At 46.2% G+C, this 20,612-nt stretch overlaps 1 protein-coding gene across 1 annotated transcript in view; it reads left to right on the top strand.

Annotated features, from left to right (window-relative positions):
• The window catches only part of CNTNAP2 (contactin associated protein 2), a 1,972,370-nt gene that overhangs the window by 1,817,286 nt on the left and 134,472 nt on the right, over positions 1-20,612 (top strand). The window contains exon 20 of the mRNA XM_058723957.1: positions 4,424-4,557. Coding sequence (XP_058579940.1) covers positions 4,424-4,557 — 134 coding nt within the window. The remainder of the gene's footprint in view (positions 1-4,423; positions 4,558-20,612) is intronic.

Below are 20,612 nucleotides of genomic sequence, written 5' to 3'. Positions count from 1 at the left end.
CCATTCCTGTTTATGGATATCCGCTACGTATAAATTTAACGTTCCAAATCGTCTGTTTTCTCAAAGCAAATAATTTCAGTTGCCATTAAGTGAGGCAGTTACCGAAATTTTAAATCATATTTGCAAAGAAAGAAAGGCAAAAAAGAGAAAAAAATTGGATTCAGCAGCGCTTTTCATGGGCACTGGACAAATGTGTTCTGAAGAAATGAATAAATAAATGATGAATGAATACAGCTGTGTATTTGAGAAACCTGGCTGTGATTATACAGGGTCCACGCACGAGAAGTAGGAAGTCAACACTCAAGGCAATCAACTTGTTTTTCTGCATGTAACCAAACAACCGTCTAATCACTTCCTGTTCGGCCCCAAATAATAGATTGTTTGTAATGCTATTAGGGGAAAGGGAAAAAATAGGGTAAAACACTGAAGGGTGTGGAGAGAAGCAGCTCAGGAAAAGGGAGCAGCGTACCCAAAGGTCCTGGGGTAGAAAGGAGAATTGTATTTTCTAGGGGATAACAGAAGTCCAAGGTAGCTGGAATGTAAAATGTGACAGAGTAAATGGCATCATTTGAAAATAACAGACAGAACTCAGATCAGACAGGGCATCATACACTCTACTTAGAATGTATCTCTTCATCCTATGAACAACTGGAAGGCTTTGAAGAGTTTTTAGTGGACCAGTGAAATAGTCCGTGATGCACTTTGTTTTTGTTTGTGTTTGGTTTTTTCTAAGTAGGGCTTGAACTCAGGGCTTGAACTCATGACCCTGAGATCAAGACCTGAGCTGAGACCAAGAGTCAGATGCTTAATCAAATGAGCCACCCAGGCACCCCTCAATTATGCATTTTTCAAAATGGTTATTTATTTACTTTGAGAGACAGAGAGCACAAGCAGGGGAGAGGCAAAGAGGGAAGGAGAGGATCCCGAGCAGGCTCAGCCCTGTCAGCACAGACCCCGACATGGGGCTCGATCCCACAAACCACGAGATCATGACCTGAGCCGAAATCAAGAGTCAGATGCCCAACTGACTGAGCCACCCAGGTGACCCTCATTTATGCATTTTGAAGAAATCTCTCTGCAAAAGAAAAAAACACAGAAGCAGGGAGACCATCATTCATTCATTCAACAAACATTTTTTCAGCACCTACTAAGTATCAGACATTATTCTGGAAATTAGGAATAAAGTATAGAGAATAGAAACAAAGATTCTTACTCTCATGAGGAAAAACTAAGGCAGAAAAGGGAAGGCCTGCCCAAGGAAAAGAAGTGGGTAAATTCTTCTTTTAATGAGGAACTCACAGAAATAATCACTGAGAAGACAACATGTGAGCAAAGACCTAAACGGGGGGAGGGGTCAGCCATGCAGATAACTGGGAATAAGTGAGCATCCGGGACAGAAGAGCCAGCCAGCGCAAAGGTCCTGAGGCAGGAACATGCTGGCTTCTGAGGAAATAGCAAGGAGGCTAATGTGGACTGGTGAGGAGTAGCAAAGAGGAGAATAAGAGATTATCTTAGATCTTATAGGAAAAGATCATGCAGGGCCTGGTGAGCCATGATGAGGACTGGTTTTTTACTTTGAGTGAGATTGGAACCCATGGAGGGTCCTGAGCAGAGGATCCCTCTGACCGCCCTCTCAGAAGGGCCTGGGTCGGTGGGGGCAGAGCCCGGTTGGGGTAGGAGAAGTGGAGGAATGGTGGAAGCAGGGAGGTTTGTTAGAATGCAGGTGAGTACCGTAATCCAGGCAAATGATGCTGGTGGTGTGGTCCAGGGAGTGGAAACAGAGGTGATGAAAAATAAGTGTCGGGGTGTATTTTAAAGATAGAGCCAGGGTGCCTGGGTGGCTTAGTCAGCAGAGCGTCCGACCCTTGATTTCGGCTCACGTCCTTATCTCACAGTTCGTGAGTTCGAGCCCCGCGTCAGGTGCTATGCAGACGGTGTGGAGCCTGCTTGGAATTCTCTCTCTCCCTCTCTCTCTGCCCCTCCCCTGATCTTCTCTCTCTCTCTCTCTCTCTCTCTCTCTCTCTCTCTCTCTCTCTCTCAAAATAAATAAGTAAACACTAAAAAGAATAATAAAAAGTAATAAAGATAGAGCCAAGGAGATTTGCTGACAGATCTTGCGTTTAATATAGCGGGAAGAGGGAGAGCAGGGCTTTTGATAATAACCTCAAGTTTAAATAACCTGAAGTAGGTGGAAAATGGAGATGGGATACTTTGAGGGGGGGGCGGCGAAGATCAGTCTGGTTTTGCATATGTTGTGTTCGAAGTGCCAGTAAGACCTCTCCTTTCCTGGGATTGGTAGGGAGAGGAAGCACGGAGAAAGAGAGGACCCACCTCACAATGAAGTGAGGCCAGGAGGGCTCATTGTTAAGGAGAAACTGATTCACGGGGCTCCTGGGGGGGCTCAGTCGGTTGAGCGTCCGACTTCGGCTCAGGTCATGATCTCGCGATCTGTTGACTTCCAGCCCCGCATCGAGCTCTGTGCTGATGGCTCGGAGCCTGGAGCCTGCTTCGGATTCTGTGTCTCTGTCTCTCTCTGCCCCTCCCCTGCTCGTGCTCTGTCTCTGTCTAGCTCTCAATAATAAATAAACATTTTAAAAATTTTTTTTAAAAAAGGAGAAACTGATTCAGATCAGGTGATGCAGTTAGAAGACGATGCAGGTGAAGCCCAGGTGGTGGCCGTCAGGTCCCTGATGTCATGTGGCCAGCACCAAGGCACAGAGACAGGTCAGCTCATCTGCATTGGCCAGGAAGAAGGCTCCTCTAGGGTCCACACAGGGCACTCCGGTGCCAGGAGGTGCTTGTGCTTCCCTGAGATGGAGAGAGCGAGTGAAACACACTTAGGAGGTGAAAATCAACAGCTTGGTTGAAACGCTCGAAGCAAACAAACCTAGGATAAAATACTAAGGTAAAACGTAGAACTACGGAAGGTTTGTCAAATTGGACCAGAAGGCAAAATTAGGAAATACAATTAATTCTCAATTAATCTAATGAATGCTGCTTTCAGTTCCAGGAACACGGTGCAGTATTTAAACGACACCTGTAATGCTACGATGCCTAAATAAGGGAGGGCAATGTTTAGAAACTATTGCACTTATGTATGAACATACGGATATGGAAGGGCATGATCGATTTCTGCGAAAAGATACCGCAAAATATTTAGAGTAGCTATCCCTGGATGGTGGAATTTCTGGTGACTTTCCGTTATTTATTTTCTTCTTGCTGTTTACTTTCTAAGTTTTCATCATCATGTTTTATTTCACAACTTAAAGATCAGGATATCAGTTTTGTTCCTCTGGTAGGTCACAAAGACCCTGTGAGATGACTTACAGCTGGTCACTCTGGCCAGATTGCCGGCCCTGTCTTTAAGCGATGGGATGTCGAAAGCTACTAACGTGAAGATTCCAATTTGAGTTAAAAATGAGATAAGGGGTGCCTGGGTGTTTCGGTCGGTTAAGCGTCCGACTTTGGCTCAGGTCATGATCTCACGGTCCGTGAGTTCAAGCCCCGCATCAGGCTCTGTGCTGACCGCTCAGAGCCTGGAGCCTGTTTCAGATTCTGTGTCTCCCTCTCTCTCTGCCCCTCCCCTGTTCATGCTCTGTCTCTCTCTGTCTCAAAAATAAATAAAACTTTTAAAAAAATGAGATAAAAAATTGATGCCTGTAAAAATCATAAATAAATACAAGTTATGTTTGCGGTGCGGATTAATTAACAGCAGAATCTAGAATACTTTATTTCTCTTTTTGAATATTGTCTGTCATCACTGGGGAGAAGCAAGATGGAGAGGAGAAAAGAATAACGTGTTGAGGTGAAATGAGCCAGAACTTAGGAGGAGTAAGGCTTGGGGGGCCTGGGAAGCCCATCTTTCCTTTAATTTGTGTTCGGAATGATGGAGTCCCTAACCTAGAATAAAACGCATCGCTTCGTTTTCTTGGTCTCAGCGAAGCCCCCCAATATCCCGCGTGTTTATCTTTAGTAAATTATGTTTATTTTTAATATTGTATGCTCATGATTCTTTTATATGCCAAATGTCACACTTCGCCGATGGTGTGAGCCCATCCCTGCGTCCTGCGCTCACATTGTATTTCACGTAGTGCTTTGTCAGTCTACAGGCATCGCCACGGTCCTATATTGTATACGTTCTCATTCTCCTTCCCAGGCACAGTTCCAGATTGGATCATTTACACCATTTGCTGCTTCAACTTTGAGATGACGGTCCCTGAGAGCTCACTGTTGTGAGACTGTAAACTCTCGTGCGGCTGGTGCCCTCAACCCTTACGGTCTGGTGTACCCCTGCGCTGGTGTGTCAGAACTCAGAATGGAAGCAGAACTGGAGGACAGCGAAGGGTGCAAACCTGAGAGGAAGTGACCTGAAAGTGACACCTGATGCCAGAACTTACAGAGTTTTTTTCTTTTCCTTATATAGGAAGCCTACAGATTCAGTACAACCTGGGCGGAACCAGACAGCCATATAACATTGATGTAGACCACAGGAACATGGCCAATGGACAGCCCCACAGTGTCAACATCACCCGTCACGAGAGGACCATAATTCTCAAGGTATCCATGTGTGTCCGTGTCAGCTGTATGTCTTAGAGTATTATAATCTCTACGCGCTGTTCTACGTGGATGCTGGTTTCGTTTTGGGTGGTGGGGGCAGGCGGAAGAGACCCGTACTATACCTTCTCCTACAAACCCCTAGCTAGCGAGGGCGAAAGAAGTGTCGTTTATTAAAGGAGAGTCAGTGACAGAGTTGATGGCGCAGACATTTCTTAGGGAGGAGGTAGAATAAATGTTTGCTATGTATATTCTTTGTAACTCTCAGACTCACACATCTATCAGTCTCCTGTTTTTATCTATCCTGCCATCTTTTTTCTCCATGTTGTCAGATGCCTGAAGCTCATCATGTTTCCCAGCGAAGGTTATTTCGGTTTATCTGACCTACTTCTTTCACTACTCTGACACAATATGAATAACGTGGGTTGTTGTTGTTGTTTTCTTCTTCTTCTTCTTCTTCTTTGGATGCTTTGCCTTAAAAATCTTCAAAACACAGACCTTCCCCGAATCTCAGACTCTGGTTGTTGGCTCTGAACACACAAAGGGATGGTGTTGCTACGACAGTCAAATTTTATTTCAGGTTCATTGATTGTCCCTGCCCCCACCACTGATTTTTAACAATGGAGAAACCAGCCTGGGAGACACCATGAATAAAACATAGCATGAGGAGGTCTCCCTGGGAACGAAGCCAGAAAGATCAAGGATGGGAACTGTCACTGCATTCTCTAGAAGGAGTTCAAAATAGATACCTGTCAGGAAGAAGAACCGCAGGGGGACACTGTTTTGTCAGCAGAGTGGAGTGTCATTTGGCAGGGGCTCAGCCGCCACTCAGACCGCATTCAGATCCGGCTGGTTGCTGGGGGACGTTCAGGCTGCAGAGAAAAGGCACGACCAGCCCTGTGTCTTTCTGAGCAGTGGTGGATGTCAAATTCATAACTTGATACGGAGTTTATGCTTGGCCTTTAGCAGTAAATGCTGGAGGGTGTTTTAAGGACGGGTCTTTCCTAGGAAAATGACAGCGTGCAGTTACAGTTTACTGTACGATCCATCAAGTACGTGTCAAAAAGGTGAGCTCAGTTCCTGGCTCATATCAGAAGCTGCAGGGGCACCTGGGTGGCTCAGTCGGTTAAGCGTCCGGCTTCCGCTCAGGTCATGATGTCGCAGTTCGGGAGTTCGAGCCCCGCGTCAGGCTCTGTGCTGACAGCTCAGAGCCTGGAGCCTGCTTCAGATCTGCGTCTCCCTCTCTCCCTGTCCTCCCCTGCTCATGCTCTGTCTCTCCCTCTCCCTCTAAAATAAATAAACATTAAAAAAAAATTTTAATAAAAAAGTAAAAATTTAAGAAAAAAAAGAATAGGAGCCCAGTTCCAGAAAGAAAAAGAGACCTAAGAGGTGTTAAAACATTGGCCACACAACACTTTGAGGGTAGGAACAGCATAGACGTGTAATCAGGGTGACGGGGACCCCTCCGCTCCCTCTTCCTGGCACGTAGGGCAAGGCAATAGCACTGAGACTTCTGGATGTGTTTAGAAAGCCAGATGCCCCAATGCACTTGAACTCAACTAGGCAAGACCTTATGGTCCCTGAGTGCTCTGGTCTTTCTCATCCCAGTCTCTCCAGCCCAGCTCTGATGGAACATAAAGTTTAGGATGATGGCCAGAAAAAAAAAAAAAAAACAACATACGGCTTCTCCTTAAAGAAAAGTAGGTCAGACAGGGAGGCCTCATGGACCATGCTAGTAAATCCAAGGATACCTTTAGAACTCTAGAAAATACCTTCTTTCTTTTTTTTTGTTTTTCTGGAAGCGGTCTACAAATCCACCTTGAGAACTTCTACAACCTTAAGAAAGTGTCGGAGAGCTATAGGAAAATGTTCATCATGATCATTTCTGTATGAAGGGATTACAAATGGTTTCATTTCCTCTAGAGTTTTCTGTATTTCCTCGTTGTCTCTTGTAAGCATGTGCTGCGTGCTTTTGGTACGCGTTGCATTTTTATAATCAAAGAAAAACATGCAACCCAAGTAACTTCAACCCATTCTGAGAGCCCCCAGTTGTAACAGAATATAATGACAAAGATATTTGAATAATTTCAAATTAAAACGCACTTCTCATCAAAGAACAAAACTAAGGCTAATTCAAACAGGAATACAAAAACGCTATGCCTTTGGAATTAAGGCGAAATTTTATACGTTCACACACGCACAAACAGCACATAATTCCAATGATGTTTATCAGTGTTTATGGTGTTTTTAAAAGCAGGTTTGCTTTCCTAGCTGGGTTTGGCTAAAGCTAACATTAAATTAATTTGCATTCCCTGAGCACATACTGTCTGAAATGGTGCTGAGCCCTGGAGGGAAATTGACCTTGGATGAAACATTTGCTGCCAGAACACAAAGTGCCCCATCTCTACATAGATAATGAGGAGCTGACTCTAGGAGTCATCAGACCCGGGAGTGAGCCAGAACCCGTGACAACCCTCAAGTGGCATCATTTACGAAAACTCACAGTTGCACCGGGGATAATAGCTGAAGGCTTACGGCCAGTCAAGATGTAAAACAAACCCCAGGCAGGCAGAGAGCACCTGAAAAAGTAGTGTAGGTGATGAAAATGCATGCCAATTAGAAGAACCCAAGAACCGAAAATGTTACAAGGAATAATTTCAAAGTCTTGTGTTACAAAGCCTTTCTTCTCACTTTCCTTCCTTCCTGATGTCCACAGCTTTGTCTCTTCTTCCTCCCCTTCCTTTCATCCCTCATCCCGTTCCATGAGGGAGGTAATGTGGTTCACAGGCAGTCTGTACAACAAAATAGAGGATTGAAGCATGTCACAAAAGTATATACATATATACATATATATATGTATACACACACACACACACACACACACACATATTTACATGTCATGGGTTATATTTACTGGCATAAAAAGCTGCCCCGGGGGTGCCTGGGTGGCTCAGTAGGTTAAGCATCTGACTCTTGGTTTCAGCTCAGGTCATGAGCACGTGGTTCCGTGGGTAGCCTGGCAGCTACCTCTGGCCGGTAAGAAACTGAGTGGGTTTATAACAATAACAATAGTTATTATTACTGTTACAAAATAGTTCAAAAGTATGCACAACCACAGAGACTAATAAAACACGCGCCTCTGTGTCTATCAGCCGAACGCTACAAATTTTGGCATTTTGCTCTCTCTCTTCAGGGTTTGTTTTTTTTTTCTTCTTTAATGCAGTGATAATCGAGGCCCTGGGTCCTCCTCGTTAGATAGTGAGCCCTGAGGAAGGCAGTGGGCAAGGCCTTCAGCAGCATTTCTGCCAACAGATGTGTTTTTCACAAAGCTGTTTGATGTAGCATCACTCGATGAGCATAACTTAAAAACGGATTTTGGTGCAAACAGTTCCGGGGGTGGAGGGGGTGACGGGCCCACGAAGGGGTCAAGGGGCCTATATGATACTCTGGCCTGATCCCAGGGGTCAAACTAGCTCCAAAAAAAATGAATGAACTCCCTGTTCTTAAAATAACGATCACATATTTGGGAGCTTTGATGGAAGTTAGACAATATAGACAGAGCTCAGGGATATATTCTCTGGCATAGATACTCAGAGTCTGTATTCTCCACAAACCAAATGAACAGATGGTAACGATGTCATGTTCATTTTGGCTTTCATCTAACTGGAGGGCCATCCCATCTTTGCCAAGAAGAGGCTAACAGATTTCTCCCGCCAGGAAAATTAAGGACTTTCTTAAAAAAATAACTCCCAAGTCCTCAAGAGCAAACGATGATTAGGTCCCGAAATTTTTGTGCCGCAGAGAGCATGTGACTTCAGTTGTTTTCATCAGGAATTTTCAAAATAAATGTTCCCCCCCAAAAAAAAACCACTTTTAAAATAAAATAAAGATGCTAATTTTTGACTGCTATTAATCAGAACTTCAACCAAATTACGTAAAAAGCAGCTGACAGTGGAGGTACATATCGAATATGCATCCTAAAAAGGGTCAGAGAAGTATACTCAAGGGCAACAGTGTGTGCTAAATGCTAAGGACAGAGAAAAAGATACAAATGTTAGGACAGCACCAGTTGCCTCTGCAAATTAACCCTAAAGTCTCAGTGGTTTAACCCAATGGAAGTCTGTCTTCTATAGTTTTAGAAAAGCAAAGTCCTGTGGCCCCTCGTAGTGATGGAATTGTGCTAGGCAGGTGCTCTAAGGACCCGCCCCCACCGTCCCTCCCCTCCCATCCCTTTGGCATTGGAAATAGTTCTTGACTAAACCAAATCTCTGTCCATTATTTGTGTGGCCCTCCATGGCTCTGTCCTCTGGGACACTCTGCCTTGTCCATCATCGGCGGTGGCCACCTCTGAATTGAGGGTTGCAGATAATGCATGCATTGAAGCATTGCATTTCCTGCAAGGGAAGGGTCCTCGAGGGTCCATGCCCTGCAAGCGTCAGTCACGCTGAGGGCTGTTTCACACTTACAAGTCTGTTGTAGACCAACTGTATTGGTTTCTTTGCCAATACAATTCCTCTAAAACCTGAGCCGGCTTCCGATCTGTTTGCTTCCTGTCAGTTTCATGTGCCAGTAGTAAACCCTACATCCTTTCCTGGACATAAAGCTTGGACATATGTACTCATTTGCTTCCATGCCTCTCTCTCAACGTCACGACAGCTCTCTTGTGGCCGTCTGGAACAAAAGGCATGGGCGGGCAGTAGAGACTAGTTTTCCCTTCACCCACGGAGCTAAGCCAGTTTGCGGAGCTGAGGAACCCGAATGTGCCTTTGTTTGTCAAATCTCCCTGCAGTTGATTTCTAATTCTCTGATGCAAGGCTCTAAAGCTTTGGACTTTTGTCTATTCCCTTTCACTGATGTTTGGAAACCAGCCAATTCTGTTCTGAACCCACCTCTTCTTTGACTTAGGCAGCAGGAAACAACTGATACCCAGGACCGTTCTGGCACTTTTCCCAGAGCTACAGGTCACAGGCACTTACGTCTGCCTTCCGGGTTACATGAGGTGACAGTCTTAAACACTATTTTATCTCATACCGTTGTTTTCCATCTTTCCAGCCTGGGACATCCATTCTTGTGCTAATGCTCCCGAGCTTAGCTTTCTGTTATGGCCACACCGACTTCTGCCTTAGCTCGGGCTACCTTAGCTGCTATAACTACAAGAATTTATAGATTGGGGTTGTGGTTTCACAGATGTATGCTTGTCTCCAGACTCATCAAGTTGGATATATTCATTGTATACAGCTTTTTATAGGGGAAAATCAATTCATCTATCAATCAAGTAGATGGCAAAAACAACAACAAAAAAATTTTAAAGCAGTTTTATTAGCCGTAAAATGAGAAGTAACTCAATGACCCACTTGGAGGACCATAAAACCATAACGGTCCTGTGTGACAAAGAATTCAGCAGCCCAACTTCAGGACCAGTGTTCTGGTGCCACATGAAGAATTCCAGATCAGTTCTTCAAGTCGGTGTGAACATTACCTCGTGTATTTACATCATAGTGTCCTTTTCCTTTGGTAACGTGGAGCCTGGACTGGACTTAGACCCCACCGCTGAGATGAGTCACTTAAAAACGTGTGCGTTTTTACCCTTGAACTTTTACCCTTGAATAGAGAACAATCCTCAAAAGTATACGGATGTAAACACTCCTGAAAATTCGAACGTCTGCAGCTGTTCAAGCCTTTAGTAAAGAAAATCCTGCTGTTTGGAAGCATGAAATCTTTTGGGGGGATGTCAGAACAAATAAAGGAAGTTGACCCAGCTAGCATAGGGCCCCGCTCTTGAAATTACATTTACTGTAACTTCTTGCCTTTGGCTTATTTAGTGTTTATCTCCTCGGCCTGATGAACTCACAGCCTTGGATGTGCAGAATCTTCACACCACCAGCATGCTCGGCAGAAGCGGGTGTCGGCAGGAATGATGATGAACCTGCAAAGTCCCCAGGTCCTTCCCTCCCAGAAGCGCCATTAGCCATCTAGTCGCTCTCTGTTGGGAGTCTGGCAAATATATTACTTACTTCACTTTCCACTTCAGTGGAACACTGACTTATGTTTAATTTGGTGGAGGGCAGAGGTCAATATTTTATTAGTTAGTGATATCATTACAGTGGTTTCATTCCATAGACGATGTCTGGGAAGAGAAGAGAGAGGGATAGATACACTGGAAACTTGCCCTTTCATTTGGCCTGTGTGTGACTCAGAGTTTGTTTTAGTTTTGTTTTGTTTTCGGTGTTTCCAGAGGAGCCTATGCACAACTGAGTCACACATCAAAAACCTCATGACCTCATTAGCTTTTTATAATTTGGTTTTGGGCAGGGGCTAGAGGAGTCCTTGGCCCTTGGAAAGGTGTTTCAACACATTTTCCTTATTTAGTTCAGAATAGAGAGTAGGACTGTTTGCGGGGGGGGGGGGGCGCGGGGGGGCGCCTGGGGGGCTGAGTCAGTTGAGCGACTGGCTTCAGCACGGGGCATGATCTCGCGGTTTGTGGGCTTGAGCCCTGAGTCAGGCTCTGTGCTGACAGCTCGGAGCCTGGAGCCTGCTTTGGATTCTCTGTCTCCCTCTCTCTCTGACCCTCCCCCGCTCACTCTCTGTCTCTCTCTCTCTCTCAAAAATAAATAAACATTAAAAAAAAAATAAAGAGTAGGACTGTTTGGTGAAGTGTCTCCCATAAGGAGAAGATGCCCAGCTCTCAGGACCTACGATTCCTCCCCCTGCCGGTGCCTTCAGAGCAACTCGCGGCCTCTAACGGAGACCGTCTCTATACGTAGAGGGGTGAGCACTGGATTTAAGGATGCAGTTGAGGATGTATGATGAAGATTCTGCTGAAGGGGAGTGTTCTCAAGATGGTGCTGGACTATTCCATTAACAAGGCACTTTTCGTATACTGAAAACCGTCTGAGGATCGCCAAGAACGTCACACAGTGACGTCCAGTTGGCGTTACTCTCTTACGCATGTCCACCACATGACAGGAAAGTTCCGAAGAGCAAACAGTCCTGACGTCGATAAAGTCAGCTGGTCATCAACACCATCCGTGAGGCTACTCGCTAATGTGAAGGGCAACCCCAAAGTAGCCCGACTTCATTCAAGACGAACTTGAGGACAAAGAGCGTCTTTTACCCTCAAGGGGCTTCTGTCCCGGGAGGAGAGAAGAGCTGTGTTCACAGTCATATCATTTCTGCAGAGAGGAGGAACCTAGTCTACCTCCTTCTCGTCCAGAAGAGACTTTAACGAGTTAGCCTCTCCAACAGCGTGCAAGTAGGAGAAAGGCGATGTAGCAGCAGAGGGGAGTAGCAGTTGGGGCCGGTAACAAGGACATGGCACGTAAGGGCAAGACTTCCCTTCGGGGAGGGTGTGGGTCTAAGCAGAGACCCCCGTGGACTGGGATTGCCACATTCAGAGGCCGTTACTAAGACATGAATAAAAAGGAGGCCTTCTTGCCAAGCTCGTCCATTTCGTAGCACCGTGTTCTCCAGCAAGTGATGGAACTCTGTTTCCTCATCTGTGAAATGGGAATAAGGCCGCCTAGCTTAATGGGAATGTGTGCATTCAATGAAAACCTCAAGCGTGGTCTGTTGTCCAGCAAGTGCTTCCTTCCCAGTTCCCTCCTCTTTCTTAAAAGCAAAACTGATAAGAAAGCAGCTGTCAGGTCATTGTCAACAGGGCCTCGAGGATCAAGGCTCCCGTTCTGGTTTGCAGTTCAACCAAGGGAGTAAGTACGAGTGTTCCCAGTGGGCAATGTGCTTCTGCCTCCGTGAGCCACAGTTCAGCAGAAAAGGCCATCAATCACACAGACACAAACCAAGGGCCAATTGAAGTGTAAGCTCCTGCCGAGGAAGCTCAGAAAAGGGGGGAAATTGATCATCCTGGGGTGGGAGGGAGTAGATCAGAGGAGACTCACAAAGGTATCTGAGCTGTTCCTTCAAGGTTTTCGGGGGGTGGGGGGAAGGGGGTACACAGGGACCACATTATCTTATTTTCTACTGCAGGGATTTAGTATTTGCTCTTTTGCAATCCATAAAAGTTACACAGAGGAACCTACCGGAAAAAAAAAATAGTGAGTTCAACCCATCCAGCTCATCTGATCTGAAACAGAAAAAGACTCATAATGAATATGTCAACACTTTCAAGTTTTTCATTTCTTCTCCAAAGCAATTTCATCTACAAATGAATTATGCACTCCGGGGCTAGACAAGACCTCCACTCCTGCGCTCCAGAAAAAAATGTGTTTACTTCGCTTTCCATTTCTTACAGCTCAGCGGGAAAGCGGTTGCAATGCAATTTCTGAGGTGGTGTAGGGCTTGCGATGTCAGTCTTCTCTCCTTCTCCAGAACGCAGCAACGCTTGTCAACCCAAGGCTGGAGGAGACTTCGTCTCCCTCCCCCACCAAGCCCACCAGGTACATAAATCATCCCCCAAGAAAGAAGATGCGGTTCCTGGATTTCTCTTTTGTCTGGCGGGCCGACTCAAGTCTAGTCTGGGAGGCATCGTATTGTTGCATCCGTCTGCAGGGCGCCGAAATCACTCTCCAGGATTGTTGATTCTCGAAGCTACTTTTCAGTACAATAGGCTGAGCTCGTTGTTTCCCCGTGCACGGGTCGCAGGTTTTTATCTCCCGGAAGTGTGTCTCCTTTCTGAAAAACAAATGCATCCCCGTCGTGCGGTCTGAGGTTCCCAAGGGCTCCACGGCTGCCGCCCCCGGGCTCAGGAGAGGGAAGAGAGCCCCCCGGGGCGTGAGCGGGAGATTTTGGTGGACGGTGGGGCCTGCCGCTGGCGCTGAGCCTGTGTTAAGATGCCCTCTAGCGGTCATGAGCCATAACCAGTCCTGAACTTGGGGAAGGAGCTCGGAGGCCAGTTTCTACAAAGGCTCCAGCGTCGTGGGTGCGAGCGCGGGTCATTCGTCTCTGCTATGAAATCCCGGATGGCAGCGGTGTTGCTCCCACAAATGGAAGCGTGCCGTCGTGTTCAGAGGGTACAACCCAGGGATTTTGCTCCTGTTTGCACCATGTCACGGCTGTGCCCCTGAGCCTCTGACCCTGGAGAGGCCCAGGAGGGGTTTGCTGAGTGACTGAGCGTACGAATGAGCGGAGTGTGTAAGGAACAAGGGTTGTGAGCCCCACCGTGCGCCCGGTTGATTCTCCTTATTTCTGAGGCATGTCTGATGCGCATTCTCCCTCGGCCGCCACATGATGGACAGAAAGAACGAGCCAGCGCCCATCCTAACGTGTCTGACACGAAAAACTCTGCTCCAAATGTTGGAGGGGACGGTAGCACAGAAACTTGGTGGGTAGAGAGGGTCCCGGCCGGTAGTTCACAAGTGAAGGTCAAGGAAGGGCATCAAAAAGGAAGGAGAAGCGGGGCGCCTGGGTGGTTCAGTCGGTTGGGCGTCCGCCTTGGGCTCAGGTCAAGATCTCACGCTTTGTGAGTTCGAGCCCCGCATCCGGCCCTGTCCTGACAGCTCGGGGCCTGGAGCCTGCTTCGGATTCTATGTCTCCCCCTCTCTCTCTGCCCCTCCCCAACTTGTGCTCTATGCCTCTCAAAAAACTAAATAAATGTAAAAAAAAATTTTTTTTAAAGGAAGGAGAAGCAGGATAAGGAATATTCTCTTCATCCCACTGAGCAAAAGGCTGCCTCTCAGTCGAGTGTCCCTCCTGAAACTGTCACCCAGGGCCACCAGCAGAAGAAATGAGCCCATCTACCAGCCCGGCTCCTGATATCCCCGGGGAAATGACATCAGAATCTGGATATTTTGGGGCGCGTGGCTTCCATTCTGAGCTTGTGGGTTTAACCCCTGTAGCCAAACGCTACGAATGCAGAGTGGGGAGCAGTGGGGAGCAGCAGAGGAAGAGTTGACACGTTCCTGTGGCCTCCAGCATCTGCACCAGCTCTGAAAACCTGTCTTGCTCCCAGAGATGGAGGCCAAGGGGGCTGGGCTCTTATCAGTCAGAAGATCCATAAACGGAGATGTAGTAAAAATGGGGGGAGGGGCAGACAGATGGCGGAAGCGACACTGGGGTGACCCTGCTCTCCACTCCTTCCCAATGTTCTGTGCCCACACCGGGGCATCGTGCCAGGCTAGCCTTGCGATGGCACAGGGTCCAGGCTGGCACAGGGGAGAAGCTTCGACTTTGAATCGCACAGACCTCTGGGCTGTACCTCTTAGGATCTGCATTCTCATAGGCATCGTAACTTACTCCCGGTACCTCAGTGGCCTCCACTGTCAAATGGGCACGCGAATACCAGCCCACAGTGTTGTTAGCAGATTCAGTGAGATGATACGCGTGAACTACATCACGTGGGCTCTGACCTAGAGCCGACCTTCAAGAAATGGTAGATGCTGCCTTGATGGTGGGGACACCGAGGAGGAAGAGGAAAGCTGAGAATCACGTCGGTCCGCTTTGTTATAGCTTTCTCACACACACATACACACACGCATGACACGGGGAACTGGGTCACGGGAGGGGCGAATTCTCTTCTCACACATCCCACGTGAGCCCCTTGTCTTTTCTCTGCCCCGTTCCTCCCCACCTCTGCTAACTCTCCCATCCCTCCCCACTTTCTACTCCTTGGAACAGCCTCCAAACATAGCATTAGAAGACATTGGTGTTTCCAGAAAGCCGAGCTTTCCTGCCTTCCGTAAGCCGGCAGACTGAGCACCAGACCCATAGCATTTACCCCACATTCTGAAGTCCCTCCGTACGTACGTGAAGATTTTCTTCATGCCCCTTCCCACTCTTTTACCTGGAACAGAGTTTGAAGGATGTGGTGATCAGTCCTCTGATAATGCCAATTTTTAGACTCCATCCTGAATATCGTTATTGCTGCCAAAACCTCCCGGCAAAGTAACATTGATGGAGCCTCCGTACTGAAAAGGATGTGTTTACTGAATTGTTTGTTTTCTTTTTTTAATATCAAGGACTTTAGCTATATTACAGTTAAAATCAATAGAAATGTAACCTTTTCAACCACAGAAAATGAGTTCATTTTTATTATTAGTCTTTTTCTGCCATTACAGTGTCATGATTACCAAAGGAACCAGGTCAACTTAAGCTTTATTGAAAGACCATTAGAGAAACAAACTCAAACTCATTTAAATACCGAAGCCACGGCATTAAAAGGATCAATAAAGTCGGAGCACCTGAGGTTGCTTTACTTAAACACCCCACATATGAGAATCATTCCATAATCACAATTTGAGCAAACCTATAAACCTACCAGACCATCCAATAAATAAGAAAACGCTGTTTCATCGCATAAGTTTAGAATGGTAAAGCCCTTAACATTAGTCTGATTACACATACAGCATTTAAATTTTCTCTCAGTATTTTATTTTATTTATTTATTTTTTTTTAATTTTTTTTTCAACGTTTTTTATTTATTTTTGGGACAGAGAGAGACAGAGCATGAACGGGGGAGGGGCACAGAGAGAGGGAGACACAGAATCGGAAACAGGCTCCAGGCTCCGAGCCATCAGCCCAGAGCCCGACGCGGGGCTCGAACTCACGGACCGCGAGATCGTGACCTGGCTGAAGTCGGACGCTTAACCGACTGCGCCACCCAGGCGCCCCATCTCAGTATTTTAAAACATCGCCTGGCAAAGAATCATTGCTCGATGAACGCCATTTACTTAGGAAAGCCATTCGCTCCCTGGGTCAGGAGAATGACAATGATAGAAAACACCATTTTATTTCCTTAAAAATAACAAACACAGAGTTAGCTAGATGGAAGGGGAGTCTTAGCCTTGCAGGGAGTCAGGAAATTCTCTTTCAAACAACACTTAGCATGGTATCTTGCGCAAGGTAATGTGTATTAAAGTGAATATTTATGACTGATGCCATGGACTTGGATTAGACCCAAAGCTCGTGGTGCCTCAGTTTCCCCATCTCTAAGTGTGATAATACCTTTCCATACCTCCTTCCCTAGATACTAGAACAAAGACAAATATCACCATCCTCTTCAAGCTCCTCCTCAGAAACCACAATGTACGTTGCAAACTTGAGTAGTAGTGTTCGCTTAGGATGATTTTAGAATGAAAATGGTTCCTGATGGCATATTGTGTCTAACCTGTGACGCAACCTGGGATCACCACCTGTCCCTGCCTGACATCAGCAGATATGGGAAACATTCTATTCTTCTTTATTTAAAAACCACCTATGGGGCGCCTGGGTGGCGCAGTCGGTTAAGCGTCCGACTTCAGCCAGGTCACGATCTCGCGGTCCGTGAGTTCGAGCCCCGCATCGGGCTCTGGGCTGATGACTCGGAGCCTGGAGCCTGTTTCCGATTCTGTGTCTCCCTCTCTCTCTGCCCCTCCCCCGTTCATGCTCTGTCTCTCTCTGTCCCAAAAATAAATAAAAAATGTTGAAAAAAAAAAAACACCTATTAGGTTTTTCTAATTAAAAGCTTATGTGTATTTATTGTGGAATGTTCAGAAAAGAACAGAGAGGAAAGTTAAGTTTGCCTGAGAGCTCTGTGTAAAGCCAAGACCTCCGTGTTTCCACAAAACCCATCTTGCCTACTCAAGGGCGTTGTTATGACATTTCTGTCTTCCTTCTCCCCTGATGATGGGCTCGTTCCCATCATCAAACAAACATGAGTATTTCTCTCCATTAAAACAAAGTCCTATCCTCAGGGCGCCTGGGTGGCTCAGTCAGTTAAGTTTCTACCTCTTGATCTCGGCTCAGATCATGATCCCGTGGTTTGTGGGATCGAGCCCCTTGTCAGGCTGTATGCTAACAGCGCAGAGCCTGCTTGGGATTCTGTCTGTCCCTCTCTCTGTCCCTCCCCCACCCCCACAAAAAATAAATAAATAAACTTAAAAAAAAAAAGTTCTGTCCTGACCACACTCTCCTCATTTATTTATTTTTCTTGGCAATAAAACTGGAGATAGTGGTCTATTCTCACATTTCAGGTAAGCTTCTCACCATTCTGAGTCACCGTTATTGACGTGTGAATCGCATGCCATGCAATGTGCACAGTAAAGTACACCAGTTGAGGAGTTTTGATGTGCACACCCAGGTAACCAAGACCATGGCCAAAATAGAGAACATTTCCAACACCCTGGAAGGTTCCCTCACACCCCTTTGTTGTCAATCTCCTCTGAAACTGCCCCGAGCAACCACTCATCAGATTTCTATTTCCGTTTCTATAAAACCATATGTTCATTTTACCTGTTCCATAATCTTATATGAATGGGACCATAGCATCTGTTATCTTTCATTTCTGGCTCCTTCTATTCGGTGTAAGGATTCTGAGATCCGTTCTTCTTATTGTATCTGTAGTTGTATTGTCATTGCTGGGAAGTGTTGCATTTATGAATATACCATCATTTGTTTGTTCATTCACTGTTTGGTGAAAAATGGTGGATCATTTCCAGTTGGGGAATATTATGAACAAACCTGTTACGAACATTTGCATATATATGTATGCCATTTTTAACAATTTCTCTTGGGTAAATATGGGAGTAGAGTTGATAGGCTCTCTGGTACATATCTGTTTAACTTGCTTTCTATTTTATGTGACCTCCAGCAAAACTAGAGAGTTCCAGTTGCCCCCACATTCTCACCAGCGCTTGCCATTGCCAGTCTTTTTAATTACATTTGAAGCAGGTGTGCAGGGCTACCTCACCTTGGCCTCAGTTCTCATGTCCCTTGTGACCGCTGATGTTGAACAACATTTCACATGCTCATTGACCATTGGCAAATCTTTCGTGAAGCGTCCGTTCACATGTTTGGTGCCTGAAAGATCTGCCTTCTTATTGCTGAGTTAGAAGAGGTTTTTACATGTTTGGTGTACAATTCCATTGCCAGATGCATGTATTGTGAATATTTTTTCTTCTGTTTTCTCTTATACTGATTCTCAGTCATGCTTTTGCCCACTGGCTAGAACTTCTCTCCTCAAGATGGCCGGTGACCTCCTCACTACCAAATCTAATTTTCAGCGCCCCCATGTCTCCACCGTAGGGCAATATTCCACACAAATGATCCCCTAACTTTTGGGACATTGCCGTGTTCTTGTTTCCTCCCACATTGCTGGCCTTGCTGCTTGGTCTCCTCTACTGGTTCCTCTCCCTCCTAGCCTCCCTCAGTTGGCAAACTTCTGAGCTCAGCCTGTAGTCCTTTCTTCTCTCCTGTTTTTATTCACCTTTTTGGTGGTTTCATCCCAAGTCACTATCCCAACCCCAACCTCTTCCCGAATTCCAGATTCACATACCATGCAGACATCACACACATCTAACCAACTACTGGATGTGTAACGAAACTTCAAACTCAATATTTCCAAGTCTAACCCCCTTGGGGGCCGCCCACACATGACCTGCCTCATCTGTAGCCTTTCCAATGGGACTCGATGGCTATCCCATCCTTTCAGCTGCTCAGGTCTCAAACCTGGGAACATCGCTGGAGTATCACCCCCTTGTTCCCACACTTCACATCCAGAAAGTCAGAAGGTCAGATTGTCTTGATCTTCAAAACATCCATATTCTGAGTGGTCTCACCCCTCGGAGCTGAGCTCTGGTACCACCGCCCACTTCTTGATAGACCCTCCATGAACACCCACGTGATCAGCAGTGTTTGGGTGAGGCATCTTTTCCCTGCCATGCTTGTTCTGAGCCTAAATTCAGCCCTTTGAATGTTCCATTGAATCTCTACCTTGTTTTTTTTAAGTAAGTCTGAATCTCATTCATTTTTGCCACAGCTTCTAAACTATTCATATATATTTTTTAATCCTTGTCCTATTGTTAGCTTACCCTCTGCAAAGACTTCCAGAACCAAAATTCATACCTTAAGAACACAGTCCCCCACAAGACTGCCCTTGCCTCAGACATCAGCTGCAAGTTCAGGGGTCCCAGGCCACCCTCATTTCTGACCAACTGGCTACAAATTCACTAATTTCTCAAGCTCAACAGCTTGGTAGAATGACTCATGGAACTCAGGAAGGTGCTACATTTATGATAACAGTTTTATTATAAAGGGTGCATATTGGGACCATCCAAAGTGAGGGATGTGGAACATGAGATTTGAGAGGTCCCAAAGGAAAGCTTCCTTGTCCTCAGGACATGTCACCCTCCCTGCACCTTGATGTGACAACACAAGAGTATCGTATGTTAGGCTTCTGTATGCAGAGGATCTTTCTGGTTTTACTATATAGGCTTGACTGATACATTCATTAGCCACCATATCAGACTCAGTCTCCAGCCTTTAATCGGATTGCCTTGATTCACAATTCCCATCAACCTTCCATCCCTGATGGAAATCCAATGTCCGCTCCCCCTCCCCCCAGGATTTCCAGGGGTCCTCTCTGTCTCTAGTCTCTTCTATGGATGCTCTATCTGAGCCACAATGCACCCACCAAAATGAAGCTCGCACCTTCTGTGGTATAGAAACACATACAGCCATTCAAAGGATATACTCCGCAGCAGCCCCCATTAGATGTCTCCCCATAATGAGCAGGAGGACACAGCATGTTGAATGAAGTCTTGAACAACAGGCAGCTGAATGCTACACATTAGATACTGGTGTCCTCAGCAGGCCCTTTACCCATCATCCCTCTGTAATGCGTTCTCACATCCCTCACCCCACTTGGTGCTGGGCTCTCTTCTCTCTGATTCCTTCCCCCTGGCTCCCTGCCTCCTCCCTCACCCATCTCCAGGTCTCCCCACCACTATGTTCAACAAGAAGTCAACTCTTCCCAAGACAGGGTCCAAACTTTTAGGACCAGATCAGTCAGGTGCTCGGCAAACATAAAACATTGAATTTTCCCTCCTAGTAGAGAAATTGTGGCTACAGGTAACTACAATAAGTTGGGGGAGATGTAACATCAGAATAAAAATAAGTGAATAAACTAACCTCAGCCATGCTTGGCTCAAATTCAGACTTCACCCCCTGGCATTTAAAGCCCTGGGTAATCTAGTGTCCCTTTGCTACCTTCCATTGTCATTTACCATTTCTTTCCAGAACACACCCTAAGAACCAGTGAGGCTGGTTACCTCAGTACCCCCTAGCGATGCATGCCTCCTTCAAAATGCCTCCACTCTGTGAAGTTCAGTATTAAACCATGATGGCAGTTA

Source organism: Neofelis nebulosa, chromosome 4 (genome assembly GCF_028018385.1).
Source record: "Neofelis nebulosa isolate mNeoNeb1 chromosome 4, mNeoNeb1.pri, whole genome shotgun sequence".
NCBI lineage: Eukaryota > Metazoa > Chordata > Mammalia > Carnivora > Felidae > Neofelis > Neofelis nebulosa.
This window is presented reverse-complemented; position numbering and strand designations above follow the sequence as displayed.